The 14,131-nt window shown below is 54.4% G+C and overlaps 3 protein-coding genes across 3 annotated transcripts; 1 reads left to right on the top strand and 2 right to left on the bottom strand.

Moving 5' to 3' along the window:
• Positions 1-1,160: 1,160 nt before the first annotated feature.
• BU26DRAFT_595791 (alkaline phosphatase-like protein) lies at positions 1,161-3,347 on the bottom strand (the record flags this gene model as incomplete). The annotated part of the gene is made up of 3 exons (XM_033834950.1): positions 1,161-1,369; positions 1,745-3,236; positions 3,297-3,347. 3 exons carry the CDS (start codon positions 3,345-3,347, stop codon positions 1,161-1,163), a joined length of 1,752 nt encoding a protein of 583 aa, XP_033682980.1.
• A 181-nt stretch (positions 3,348-3,528) lies between these two features.
• Positions 3,529-4,248, top strand: BU26DRAFT_325183 (uncharacterized protein). Its single transcript, XM_033822108.1, has one exon. The coding sequence runs from the start codon at positions 3,836-3,838 to the stop codon at positions 4,199-4,201; it is 366 nt and encodes a 121-aa protein (XP_033682979.1). The 5' UTR covers positions 3,529-3,835; the 3' UTR covers positions 4,202-4,248.
• Positions 4,249-14,124, bottom strand: BU26DRAFT_325182 (vacuolar protein sorting-associated protein 13). The gene is made up of 2 exons (XM_033822107.1): positions 7,173-14,124; positions 4,249-7,125 (listed from the first exon to the last, which is right to left on the bottom strand). The coding sequence occupies exons 1-2, from the start codon at positions 13,931-13,933 to the stop codon at positions 4,296-4,298; spliced, it is 9,591 nt and encodes a 3,196-aa protein (XP_033682978.1). The 5' UTR covers positions 13,934-14,124; the 3' UTR covers positions 4,249-4,295.
• Between the last annotated feature and the right edge of the window lie 7 nt (positions 14,125-14,131).

Raw genomic sequence — 14,131 nt, 5'->3', positions numbered from 1 at the left:
CGCTATCACGACCTGCCCTCCTCGCATTGATGTAGGCCTCTGACACGCGACGCTGGTCCTGAAGGTACACCGAGTCGTCGAGGTTCCTCCTCACATCGGTGTAGGTCTCCGATACATGACGCTGGTCCTGAAAGTACTCCGAGTCGAGGAGGTTCCTCCTCACATCGTTGTAGGCCTCCGATACACGACGCTGGCGCTGAAGGTACTCCGGGTCGTCAGGTTCCATGTCGCGAATTTGCTCGCGCATACGCGGCATCTGCATCATCTCCAATTGTTGCAGGCGCATCTCCATCTCATGGGCGATCCGTGCTTCGTTCTGCTGAGCGAATATCGCACGAATGAAGTTGACATCTTCCTCATCTGAGTCTTCATCTCCATCTTCACCGCCCTCGTTGTCCGAATAAAACAGCACCCGGCGACACATGGGGCACGTGTTCGCGAAGTCGAGCCAGGTCCAGAGGCATTCAGAGCCGTAGATATGACCGCAAGCGAGGATCTTGACAGCAGTGTGGTCAACAGCTTCGGCTATCTCGCCGCCAGTAGGCGCGCTGAGCGTGAGGTTGTCGGGCTTCGAGGTCGTAGCCTCAAGTTCTTCGTGGCATATAGAGCAGTCGTCGGGCGCAGATAGCGTATGCGGTGCAACGCCGTCCTCGTAGAAGGTCGCTTTTGAATCGTACGTAGCCATGGTGGGGGCTGTAGGTGTAGGTGTAGGTGTAGGTGGTTGTGCTTACGTTGCTATCGAGAGCGCGAGATCGATTTTGTGTCTCGCGAGTGAGTGGAGTGGTAGGAGCCTGGAGCCCCCGTGGTGAAGGTGTGGCCGTGGTACTGACTCCACCAATAGGCGGCCGTGGAAAGTAAGATTTGAGAGGAAGTGAAAAGGGGACCTGGTTGGCTTCGGATGACGTCACTAATGTGTTTGATAAGACCAAGAAGGCGCGCTCTCAAGAAGGAAAGAAGGACGCAAATACATCCATCACATCGTCGAACCCGTTACAAGGCCCCGAGAAGTCACCTCCACCCTAGGATTGTTTCAATGCAATCCAGTGCGCAATTCACTTCTGCAATCTCCGCTCTCATTTGCCTCTCACCATCCTCCAGGACCCTCGCAGTCACCTCAGCAGCTCTTTCACTTTCAGAAAACCTAGGGTGAATCTTTCCAACTAAGGCCCTACGGCAGTAGGACAGTTGTCTTTCTCGTCGACCGGGGTTTTCAGGCACGAAGCGCTAAATACATGTCCGTATGTTTTGATCCGCACTCCGACGTGAAGGCGGAGGAGACATTTGCCAACTATTTCCGAGCTCAAGGGATTCCATCCGGGAAGGACATGGGATCTCCCAAGAGGGGCTAGGAAGGTAGTGTATACAGGCGCTGGTGAGTATATAGTAAGTGCACCTGTCCTGGGTAGCGCCTCGCGAATGGAGCTGGCTGGGCCGAATACCATATATCGAAAACCAGTGGAGACCAAAGGGCTGATCATGTCTCGTCCAGCCGCGAGCCAGAGCTTTCAGGCGAAATAGAACCCTCATTATGCCTACTTTTAGGTCCCGCGGTCGATGAGGGTTAGTACATGATTTCTCACGCCCCATCATCACTTCTGGTGAACTTACATAAACATTAGAATATCTCAAATACTTTCTCCTATTCCTCACAAAGTATAAGTCACAGTCTCACTCGCCGTCACATAACTCGTCGAATCGGTCAACCCCTCCGTCGTGCACGTCTCTTTCTCCCTGCAATTCTCACACTCGGGGACCCTCTCCTCGAACTGCTCCTTCGGGCTCTGCAGCCGCACCTGCGGCACCCGCACATCCTGATACCACGGCAGTGTATCAGCAGTCTCTACCATCCACCTCATCACCACATCTCGCATCCGCTGCCGCACGCCCGCAAATGCCGGATCTGCCGCCAAATTCCGCAGCTCGCTCGTATCGTCCCGCAGATACAGCTCATCCGCCTCGTACAAGCGGTAAACATACGTAAACTCTTGATCGCGAATAGACACGGCTTTACCCACGAGCTCCGTATCGTCATGCTGCAGCGCGGTCTTGATATCATAGGGATACGGCCCCTGCTCCAGCAGCGGCTCCTCGGACGTCAGAAACCCGCCTTCGGTGAACGCATACTGCTTATGCGGCAGCGTCTCGTTTCTACCCGCGGCGTGCATGGCATCCACAAGCGACAGCCCGTAGTGCGCGTAGAACTCGCCCGTCGAGCCGAGCTGCAGCATCGTCGGCACCAGGTCCACCATCTCGGCCATCTCTTCGTACACGACGCCCTCCGGTAGTCCAGCCCCGCCAATGATGAGCGGCTCGTGAACCAGGTTCTCGGATACCGCCGACGGCCATTTCTCCACGAGTCCCCAGTCCCCCAGGAACTCTCCGTGGTCGGTGAAGAACAGGGTCACTGTGTTGTTCCACAGCCCCCGCTCTATCGTCTTGTTCATGATGCGCCCGAACTGGTCGTCGACGCGTGAAATCATGCCGTAATACACGGCTTTGACTTCCTGCCACAGTGCGTCCGTCGCCCGGTACGTATTATACTGGTCGCGAATCTGCTGCGCGAAGCGCGCCTCATGGCCGGTCTTCTCCTCCGCTTTCGCGGGAAGCGGGATCGCGCTGCGATTGTACATGCTGAACCAGGGCTCTTCGACTTCAAATGGGGGATGTGGGAAGATCAAGGGCAGGAAGAGGACCCAGGGCTTGTGCTGGGGCGGGCACTCGAGCCAGTCCAGGGCGCCGCGGATCATCCTCTCGTCGTAGTCGAGCGCCGCCGTCGCGTTTCGCAGACCGCCGTAGAAGACGCGGTTCCAGATGCTGTCTGGATCTGGGTCTGGATCAGCCACTGTGGGGGGATTCGACGCATTGAACGAAGAAGGCGCGTCGCTGCGCGCTGACACATAGGCGGAGAAATCTGGCGCTGAGGCAAAATCGGGCAGTGTCGCGTTCTCGAGGTAGCCATATTCGTCGACGCTATGCTCCGTCGCGTTGGCGGCGAAGAGGTCTCCGCGCGGACCTAGGTACCCGATGTGGTACCCGCCGTGCTCTTTGAGCGTTCTCAAGAGGTTTGGTTCGTCTGGCTTGAGCAGGTTGTTCAGGCTCCTGTGGCCGCTGACGTGCGGGTATTGGCCGGTGAATATGCTGCATCTCGACTGGGAGCAGACGGACGCCTGGCTGAACGTGTTGGTGAAGCGTGTGCCCATCTGCGCGAATCGGTCTAGATTCGGTGTTCTGATGATCTGGAGACTTATCAGCTTTCCGACTAATAGCATGGTAGGTGAAGATACTGATCCACGTACGTCGTTTCTGCCCGTGAAGCCCACCGAGTCATAGCGCAGCTGATCAGGCATGAAGATGATGAAGTTAGGTTTCTCAATTGCCAGGCCGTTCGGCTTTGGTGGAATCGTGAGCGGATGCTCTTTTGAAGGGACACCACTGGCAAGCGTGGCAGGTTGGCCATATACATAGCGCGTCCAGAGAAGAAGGCCATGAAAGAGCGTCAGTAAACTCGTTGAGGTCATTTCGATCATACCGCCAACAAAGAGAGGCTCGACTAGGGGAACGAGAAGTCGGGACTGTAGGAAACACTGTAAACATTGATGAAAAATCCCCACTATATCCTATTCGTCCCAACGCCGACAGCATGTCGGTGCAAAGCATCTTTGCGCATTGTAGCCCTGTCGATCAGCACCCTGGCAAGTGCGTAGAAACACCCCTACGAGCCACGACCCCGCCTCTAACGCCTTCTAGTCTCATTGCCGTCGCATGCATGTCCCTTCTTCAGACTCGTCCCCGCAAAATCATCGGACATATCGCTGAAACTCGCCAATAAGCAACAATGCAGACCGACGTCCGAACCCCGCACGTCACCCGTCAACTTCCCCACACTACTAGGTATCCCAACCACACACTAAACTCCCGCATTAAAACAAATAGAACCCACACTCACATGCCCGGGCCCGCAGACAAACCCGTTCTCCATCCCAAAGCCAACGAGCCTAGCTTACTCCATATCATTGCTCCCATGGTATATATGCTCATTACCTTCATACACAGCATCAAAAGCCCTTCCTCCGATCTCAGCGTCCAGAAAGAAAGAGAGAGAAAAAACGAAAAAGAACCAATTTTCCGTTCTGTCACCGAAAATAAAAAGAAAAGGGAAAGAAAAGTAAGAAGTAATACAATCAAGAGACCTCGAACGTGAAGAAAGGCCACTCTAAGCCATCGCTACAAAATGCCCATGCCTATACCCGTCATAACCATGAGCCTCTCAATCTTTCTGCTCTGACAGCCCTCGCTCAACCCTTCGCATTCCACCGATCATTATACGCATTAACCGCCACCGCCACCTGCTTATAGAACCAATTCCTGCTGCCCTCATCCGCAACCGGAACGAAAGGCCCGTTCGTCCCGCCCTTCAACGTAATGCTCATGCCCGTGCGCTCCTTACTGATAGTCTGGATATCCTTAAGCGGGACATCCCACTCCGTCTGCAGGCGCTTCGTTCGGACCAGCATGATACCGTTATACGTCAGCATGACGAGCATGTCTTTGCCTTGCAGCTCGAGATGCGCGAGGTAGTCTTCGTGGAAGTACTTCCCGTTGTCGAGCGTCTTAAGCCAGAACTGGCCGAGCGCTTCGCGCTGGGAATAAGGCCGTACAATACCGTCTTGGCCGATGAAGCGCGTTAGGCGCACGCGATCGAGGCCTTCCTGGTCGAACACGGTCGTGGTGTTTCGGACGCCTTCAGCCATGTTGGAGGCGAGATCGAAGGCGCCGATGGCGGCTTTGGTGGGTACGCCGAGTAGACCCTTTCCGACACCCTTCACGAAACCAAGAGCACCTTCCTTCTCTGCACCTTCGATAGGATGGCGGGCCAAGCCACCAAGGCCGCTGGCGAGACTGCTGGCGAAGGCGTTGCCACCTGCCGTGATGCCGTAGAGAGCGTGCTTCGGTCGGTTGCGGGAGCGGGACATGCGGCGCTGGTCCTGGAACTCTTTATCGAGCGTCGCGGCTGAGAGACCCTTGGACATGCTGCCGGTGAACTTGGCCATGCTGTCGGAGAAACCGAAGACCGATTTCTTCACGAAGCTGGATGCGCCTTTGGCGATGCCGATACCGAGCTCTTCCGGACGGTCCGATTTGACGAGACCCTGATACGGCTCGTAGAAGATATCTGCAACACCGGAACTGACGTTGGTGAACAGACCGACTGGATTTCCAAGGAAGTCGGCAGAACCAATGACGACGTGCACTTGTCGGAGTGACTCTTGCACGTAGTGGTTCTTGATATTAGAGATCAAAGCAGCCGTTGAGACGCGGGCGTTCTCGAGCATCAGGGCGTTGTATCGGACAGGTGCATCGTTGACGTTGCCGATGGACATCGTGAGGACGTTGACGGCAAACATGAGCGGGTTGGATGAGGTCATGGTATCTTCGGCATTGATACGCTCCGTTCGAACAAACGACAGGTCGATCTGCATCGGCTGGAGGTGCAGAAGCTCGAAGTAGACGTCTTGGCCAGACTGTTCCTGCTTCGGTTCAGGGATATCAAGCGACTCGTCCCACAGCTTACCCTCCTTCTCTTCTGACCAGGAAGCCCCAGGGATCTTGGCGAAGTCGAGCATAGCGAAGATGAAGTCTTCATCAATCTCGATAGTCATCTGCTGGAGAAGAACCGTGAAGTACTTGATATACAACACTCCGTAGGAGTCGTCCTTGACACGGGCGAGGCTCGTTTGGAAGATGGGGTGAGCTTCCATCTCCTTTCCAGTCTTGGGTACCACACTCGGATAGAATATGATCGGGAAGATACCGCCGTAAAGCTGGTTGTCGATCTGGATCCATTTCACCTGGAGATTGACCATTTGGTAAAGCGCGGAGTCAGAGTACTTCAGTTCGACATCGCGCAACGTGAGATACACAAGCTCTCTCATTTGGCGGTTGACAAGGGAAACGCCAATGCCAGCCAGGCGCAGATGCGCCTTGAAGGTAACGTCCGTGTCTACGTCCTTCACTTCGAAACCACCGGTGGTCGAAGAGGAGCCAGTGCCTGACTTCTGCTTATACAAGCTCTTTGAAGGTTTGTAATTGGACAGCTCCAGCGTCTGCGTCGGACCGCTCGCGACCACATTCAAATCGATGATCTTCCCACGATTCTGGCCTTGGCCGGGTGGGAGCTTGAGTGGAATCAGGTTACCGATTTCCGCGAGCTTGATATGCCGCTCCCTTCCGTTGGCACTGATAATGATCTCCTTATTCTTTGCAGCCGGGAAGTCCCAAGCGTACGGCATAATGCTCCTGGGCGGCAGACGGTACCTGATGGGGCGGAAACCGGTTCCACGGTCATCCTCATCCTCGTCGAGGTTGGGATTTGCTTGCCAGTAGAGGAACTCTTGGTCGCTCATGTTCTTAAATGAGAACGGCCAGTGCTTGGTCTCAACGCTGACGTGGATGAAGATCGTCGCCTGCTCCATGAGGATGTCGACACGAACTAGCTTCTGACGCTGGCCTGCTTTGGATAGCTTGACGTGGACGTTTCCAACGTTCGAGATATTAAACGGTGAAGACCACTGATTATTAACGCCGGGATAGCATAGCGATAGTTGCGGCGCGCTACCTTGTCGGAGCCACCGCAGAGGAAGGAGCTCGCCATCCTTCGCCGACATCCACTCCGAGGAGCCTGGCTCGCGGATGTTCACCTCTTCCTTCATTTTGTTCTTGATGATGAAGCGAGGAGCGATAGTGACGACCTTGGTCAGGTTGTACTTGCCCTCACCTTCGGCCACGCTCACTCCAATGTGCATATCAGACCTTGCCTTCGTCGACGGAAGAGACACAGCATAGTTGCTTCCGATGGCGTCGAGACTTTGCGGTTTGCTCCAGCTGGAATCTCCGACCTTGATGAGTGCACGATTCTTCTTGTCTTGTGTGGGATAAGAGAACATGAAAGGCATGGCTTTCCCAGTGTCGTTTTCAGCATCAGCAAAGATCCCCTGTCCGGCAGCGGTTTTTGCTTGACCCATGAACTGCTTCGCGCGGATATCCAGCTCGAGGCCAGTACGGTTGAGGATGATATATGGGCTGTAGATGGTCACCTTAAATGATCCGCCGCCGTCGGGATAGTTGCTGGCAATGTTAGCAGAGTCAAGACAAAAGGGCATTGGTCAACTCACTAAAAGTGCATGTTGAGGTGGAGGGTGAGGTCGTTGTTATCCTTCAACTCCAATGTCTTCTCTCTCCTAAAGCTTTCCCGGTCTGTCGAATTGATGATACCGAACTTACTGGGCTTGAACGGAGTGTCCTGCATATCAACGCTGAGGAGCAGCAAGTGCGAGAGCTCCACCACATGGACGGGGCTCACACCACCTTTCCTGAGGAAGTTCGTCCAGTCTTTCTTGGTGTTACTATCGTATATCCTGTACTTGAAGTCGAACGGCAACAGGTTCTGCACTTCCACAGGCGCCTGGAGGCGAAGGCGCATATACGGATACACACTCGTAAGCGGATCCTTTTTGTCGAACGATGCGTGCAACTGGAAGAAGAACGGTGGCGACTGGTCACCCTGCTCTCCTTGACACGTGATGGTTCTTGTGGGACGCTTGAGCAAGTCCTTCCAAAACAGGCGCTCGTTCGACCAAGCATAGCCGAAACCTTGATCTGGGCGGACGACGATGGAGTGCAGGAAGGCGGCACCTACTGGCGCTGGCCTTGCGTCGCCTGGAGCCACCTTCTCGATCTTGAGCAGATGGCCTTCGCTCGGGTTGTAGATGCCGAGCTCGATGGGGATCTGGGTATTGTTCTCAACCAAGAGCGGAGACCTGAAGGTAATGTTCTTGACGTTATCGGTGCCAAGGCTAACATCAACTAGGATACGATGCTGCACCCGTTCCTGCTTGGGCTTGAGGTTATACAGGAACTCGCCCTCTCGGTGCACAGGAATTCGTGGGATGGAGTCAAATCCACTGCCTTCGAGCCTGATACCAAGAACGCCGGTGGCTCCCTCCGTGGACAGTGTCTCTCGGGTAGCCGAGGCATCCTCGAAGCGCCACGGCTGCTCGTCACCGTCTTCCAGCTTCGCTGCGTAGTCTTTTCCTTCAGCCCAAACGTCGAGGTTGAAGCCCGTATAGTTTCGTATCCGGTAAGGTGCATCATTGCCGCGAGGTTTCGAAAGGATATCTTCCTCAGTGGTAAGGAAGTCAAATGACTTCGAGGCTAGGGCTATCGTAGCGGCCGTCACTGTCAACTCCATCGACTTGCGCGAATATAGCTCCATGGAGAGCCTGTCAGGATTCTGGTCTTTCGACATATGGAAACCAAGCTGCCACGGTTCGATCAGTGGCTCCCATGCAGATTTGGAGAAGTTGTAGACGTTGAAAAGAGTGTCGACAGAGGTGTCCGCGGTCATGGCCCCTGACCAGTCTCGCACATCGATACCAAACTTCTTCACCCGCCAATCTAGCATCGGCATTTCATGCACGTCCCCAATGAGAACGACGCGGATGCCTTCGATGCTGACGTTCATCTCTTCTCGCTTGAGGACAGCAGACTCCGGCCGAGGCGGTTGTGGAGGAGCGCCATGCTGGCTCGACCGCTTGGTGGTGGCAAGAGACTTGGCAGCTGGTTTAGAAGACGTAGCCTTGCCCATAGTAGATTTGGGCTTCTTGGATGGTGTCCCCTGCTTGACCTTCTGAGGTTCATCGCCAGCCAGTTTCTTGTCGCCGTCCCCACTCGACATTGCAGATGCGCGGTTCACAATCTGCATAGCGAGCAAAATGTCTCGAAGAGACAATCGGAGTACCAAGGGCTCGATGTCGACGCTGATGCTGGTTAACGACGACTTCGTGCCCTGATTTCGGATATCCAGGGCTGTCTGGATGCTGAAGTCATCCAAAATGCGCAGCCGGCTCGTCTCGAAGCGATCCATACGACAGAGGAACATGCCAACCTTATCCACTTGTAAAGTCATGGCTTGCTGCTTTGAGACAAGGACCTGCTTCGTGCCCAACACGATGGCTTCAGAGCTCGATATGGCTGGATTGGCGATAAGCACGACTTGGGCGTCCACGAGATTAACGCGGAACGAGACATTCATGCCGCCTTCAGCTGGTGCAGGAGACGCACTGGGCCTTTCGGGCGAGCGTGACCCATCCGGAGACATGATCTCAGAATCACTGTCTGGCTCCTCTGCTTCTGTTTCGTCCTCGATGGCTAGGGGCTCCTCTGTGGCGAGTCCGGCATTGATGAAAGCCTGCAGGGCAAATAGGTAGTCCAGCGCCAGAATCATCCTAGGGCTGTCGATTGTTAGAAGCGCGATGAGATGCTTGTCTTGCCCGCCGGACATGGAGATGCTCGCCATGAACTGCTGCTTCACGTCGTTGTTGATCAGGGACATGATCTTGCGGAACTTGTTTGTTCCCTGCGTTCGACTGTCCCGGATGGTGAAGGACTGGATGACCAGTTCTGCCTCCAAGGCGCCGTCACTGATCATGCGGAGCTTGACGTTCGTCTCATTAAGAGAGAATTTGGACAGGCTGGCGGCCTCGATGTCCTGAACAGGCTCTCCTTCTTTGGACTTGATGAGTTCCAGACCGATAGCGCCGACCTTGAAAACAAAGTCTAGCTTGGTCCATTTGCCCTCGTCCGTCTGAAGCTCTGGACCCTGGCCTACGGCGACGTCCTGTGACGGCTCTTTGGAAGGAGATTCCTGGTCGGTAATTTGCTTGGCAGGTTCGGTGGTTGAATCCGGTAGCTCTTGCTGAATATCCTCTTCTAGGGACTCGTCAGGCTCTGTTGCGAATGCCTCTGGGATCGACCGAGAGAGCTCTAATGCGAACTTCATCTGCTCTGGCGTGAGTCTTAGATTGATATCCGACATAGAACCATCAATTTCGAGATCGGGTCGCTGGAGCCCAGGTTTGTGCTCCACCATCGTGACATTGAAGTCCAGATCGACCTGGTCGATAAGCTCAAGCTCCTCGGACTGGTTCTCCTCATAGTGGAGCTTTGAAGTCAGCTTGATATGCCTGATACCAGCGGAGATTTTGTTCGCTACATCCGAGTCCTTGGAGTCGTCCAATGGCACGAACTTGTTCTTGGCATAAATTTCTCCCAGGTTCGCTGTCAAAGTGTCCCTATCTGGCTTGTCCGATATTACCATCCTCGGGAAGACAACGATAGGCGTGCTAATGACGATATCGAAGTGCATCTTGGTGGCCCGCTGCTGAATCTGGTTCGCTTGGTTGGCGGCTGCCTGTCGCGCAGCGTTGAATATGGCTTGCATCTTTCCAAACTTAACCGCAAACTCCATGATCTTCCGGAAGGGCTCAGTGAGGAAATTGATCTTGATAGACCCCGTCTTAAGCGCGATCGACATGTCATACCCAGGGTAGCTCTTGGACTCGCTGTCAAAAGTCTCGTAACTGAAGTCCGCGAGGTTCTTGCCTTCAATGGTGACCAGCTGGCGGAGAGGTGATTCCTCGGAGACACCCTGATTTACATCGTCTATCAAAGACAGGTTTCCTAGCCGTCCTCCGATGCGCATAGCCTTGCCATTCAAGAAGATGCCGACATCTCCAGAGTTCAAACTCAGCGTCGCTAGCCGAATGCCGTCGTTGTTTAGAATCACGGCGATGCGCTTGAGCTCCGCTCGAATACGAATCTTGTCTTGGTCTGCCTGGGGTTGCTTCTGGACTTGCTGTTGTTCATCCGGCTTATCGGAAATCTGCCCCTGCTGATTCTGAGGCTGGCCTGGGTTCGTGAAGGTGATGAGCACGAAGTCTAGGAGTGTCAGAAGTGTCCTCCTTGTGACGATGAGATTGATCGTTGACACGGCGACATCCAGGTTCATGGCGATGCCCTCGTACTTGGTTTGAAACTCGGGCGACTCCTTATTAACCTTCACAAACTTCAACGAGAAGAGATCCTTTTGTTCTTTCGCCGAAACATCTTCTGAGGAAACGATGTTTCGGAACTCTGGAAGCGCGTTCTCTTCCACATGATCTACCACAGCGAGACTTTTCAGACTGACCTCCGCCGACATGTCGAAAGGCTCTTGATAGAAGCTGAGGTCAAAGTGTTCTGCAATCAGCTCGACCAACAACTGATCTGGCTTCTTGCCCTCGGGGTCGGACTTGTAGAGCGAGCCTTGAAGCTTGTCAACGGTGAAGTTGAACTCGAAGTTGCGCTGATGCAGATTGATATCAGCTTTTGACTTCGCATGCGGAGCCTCTTCGAAATTCTCGTTCCCGTGTTTGTCACTATCGCCTTCCTCCTCCATGAAAAGCTCGTGTTCCTGCGCAGCGAATTGGAATGACTTCGACCTGGGCCGACCGAGTGGGTCTTCACTGGGCTTCGCTTCGCTTGTGGGCTTCAGGTTTGAAGGTCCCTTGGCACCTTCAGCGACCTGCTTGTTCGGCTCATCGCTGTCGAATTTCGGTATCGCGACATCAATGAGCTTCATGAGATTCTTGTACTTGGCATCCGATATTGACGCATGCAGAACAGGAAGATTGCCGGATATGCGGAACTTGGTGAGGTCGGAGGCCTTGGGAACGATACAAATCTCAATCTTGAAGTCCATATTGATCTTATCAACGATGTGCAGATCTTTGGTCTCGGCGTCCTCCGTCAGCTGCGCTCGCGTCTCCTCAATGGACGGACCGATGAGCACCTGAGTTGAGTGGAGCTTGAGAAGAAACTTGTCGTACATCAAGTTCTCAAGGTTGCGGAAGTCCTCTTCGGTGTACTGTTGTTTCTGTTTAGATTGAATGTCGCGCAAGGTGTCCTTGTCCACCAGCTCGCTCGTGACGCTTGCGTGACCCGCGTCAAGAATCAAGCAGTTGCTCGATTTCTTCGTTACCGAATCTGGAATGATGATCAAGGGCGCCTGCAGATCTAGCTGGGCATTAATGGTTTTATGCTCCGAGAGTGCGAACTCCAAGCCGGCGCGAGTCTGCTGTCGAATGCCTTCAACGGTAGCCCCTGCGGTTTCCATGAGGGCTCCGATGGACTCCATGTGGCGCTCAGGCGGCTTGAAGAACTTGGCGACCTCCACGACGAACCTCGGGTTATATACAAACTCCATCCCTTTCAGCTTCATGGTGAGAGCGGTGTCTGCACTTCCGTCCAGTGGGTTCTTCTCGAAAGCGAGCTGGAAGAAAGGGTCATCCTTCTCCTCTTCTTCCGCATCTTCGTCACCTTCTTTAGCGGTCTCGTCGTCGTTTAGCTCCTCGATCCTCTTCTCATCCGGGACTGGAGGAGCATCCTTGATGGTGATGATTTGAGGGAAGAGGCTGCCTTCAGTTGTACCATCATAGAGGCGCATGCCCTCAAGTGCAACCTTGACGAACATGGAATCCGTGCGTTGCAGAAACTGCGTGCTGAAGGAATCAAACAGAAGGCGAAGTATCTCATTCGCTTTGCCGTGAGGATCGCGCTTCAGAGTGAAGCTGCCGGTGCGCAGGCTCATGTTGACCTCCATCTTGACGTACTCTCTCGGCATGTCCACTGACTCTGCGATAGCCTTCTTCTCATCCCAGGCGATCGCGTCGTACAGCTCCTTGCGCTGCTCTTCGCTCATCTGGGTATTGTCGTCCTCGCTCTTCTCCTGCTTGGAGCCCCATACCCAAGAGCTCCAAGTCTGCTTGGGCGGCGGTTTCTTCACTCCGATGTTTTCTTTACGTAGCTCGTTGCGAGCCAGCGAACGCCAGAAGCGCAGGTCCTCATACGTGAGTTTCCGCTCGAGCTTGTCAATCTCCTCCGTCTCTGCTGGAGAGAGCTTCTCTTCTCGTTTCTTCTTTTTGAACAGCTCGATGTACCGCTTGCGGTCATCTCGTCGCTCCTTGAAGTATTCCCAGCTCCATCGCCGATTGCGATCGTGGATCTTGTCCAGCACAGCCTTGCCGGCAAATCGCAGCCACCCAGCCGGATCTTCTTTAGGAGACGATTTTGGCTGGAACTTCTTGTACTCTTGGTGTCGGATGAAGTAGTGGAAGAGATCGACGAGCATGAGCGCGTCACGATACTGATCCTCGTCGATGATGAAACCGAGCTCGTCGAACAGCAGGCGGGCTTTCATCTTCGGGCGGTCTGCCTTGCCGGTCTTGTCTATTTCCAAGCCCATGCGGCCGCTAATGGGCTTGAGGATGAATTGATGGTCACCGAGCTCCGGGTTCTCGCCTCTCACGATCATTCCACGGACCTTCTCGATGAAATCATGATGGTCAATCTCTTGTTCATCCTTGCTCTGGCTTCCCTTGCCAGTCCCTATCAGGTCGGCATCGGTATCCCAATATATGGCTAGCGAGCCGAGTGTTGCCAGTTTGTGCGTCGAGCTCGTGCCGCCCTGAATGAAGGTCGGCTTCCAGTTGTCGTCAGTGCTGATGGCGCTGAAGTCGGCGAGGGTTATACCCAGGGCGAACGGATGCCCTGGATCGGATATCGAGTCTTCGTACCGGATGTGGATGTTCTTGACTGTGACCTGGACGTTGTCCACGATCGCCGTGACCAGGCTCGCGGTAAAGCTCTGGTTCTTCTGCTGCTCCTCGGCACTCATACCTTCGGTATTCCGCTCCTTAATGAGCTCAGCGCTGTCTAGCTTCTCCATCTTGACCGCATGCGCTCTCCGCTCCTCTTCCTCGGCATCATACTCGGCGTCCTCCTTCGGAGCGGCCAGGAGGAAGACATCCTCGATGTTGATCTTCAGCGGCTGGCCTCGCAGGTTCGACCATGGTATTTGCAGTGTGAGCTGGCCTAGATGCCCTTCTACCACGTTCAGAGGCAGGTGGAGCTGATCGAGGGCTTCGCGGCGGAGTTCGAGGTCTCGCAGCTTGACGTCGCCCGACCAGATGCCGACATTGAGCTGTTTCGGATCGAAGTTCTGGACATACATGCCCAAGAACCGATTGAGCAGGTTCGCGACGAGCCCCTCAAGCATGGCGGCGAAGGGCGACCGTTACCCAGGTCGGGGGGCGGACGAGGAGGGGTTTGTAGGGTATCGCGGGGTTGAGAGAGGTATCGTTAGGTCGTGCAGTATCGTGAATTCATGGGAACTGCTGTAGTTGAGTAGCACAGTTCGGCAGTAAGTATCGTAGCGTGTTAGCACAGGAGGGCCGTAATTGGAGGGTATGGGGGA

The sequence above is a fragment of the Trematosphaeria pertusa genome (assembly GCF_010094035.1).
Source record: "Trematosphaeria pertusa strain CBS 122368 unplaced genomic scaffold BU26scaffold_8, whole genome shotgun sequence".
Classification (NCBI taxonomy): domain Eukaryota; kingdom Fungi; phylum Ascomycota; class Dothideomycetes; order Pleosporales; family Trematosphaeriaceae; genus Trematosphaeria; species Trematosphaeria pertusa.
This window is presented reverse-complemented; position numbering and strand designations above follow the sequence as displayed.

What these genes read in the sequence shown, in the direction of transcription:
- BU26DRAFT_325183 (XM_033822108.1), top strand. Translation starts at nt 3,836, where the DNA reads ATGCAGACCGACGTCCGAACCCCGCACGTCACCCGTCAACTTCCCCAC.
- BU26DRAFT_325182 (XM_033822107.1), bottom strand. Translation starts at nt 13,933, where the DNA reads ATGCTTGAGGGGCTCGTCGCGAACCTGCTCAATCGGTTCTTGGGCATG. An exon ending in CACCTCAACATGCACTTTTA is followed by an intron (nt 7,126 to 7,172) that starts GTGAGTTGACCA and finishes TAACATTGCCAG; the next exon opens with CAACTATCCCGACGGCGGCG.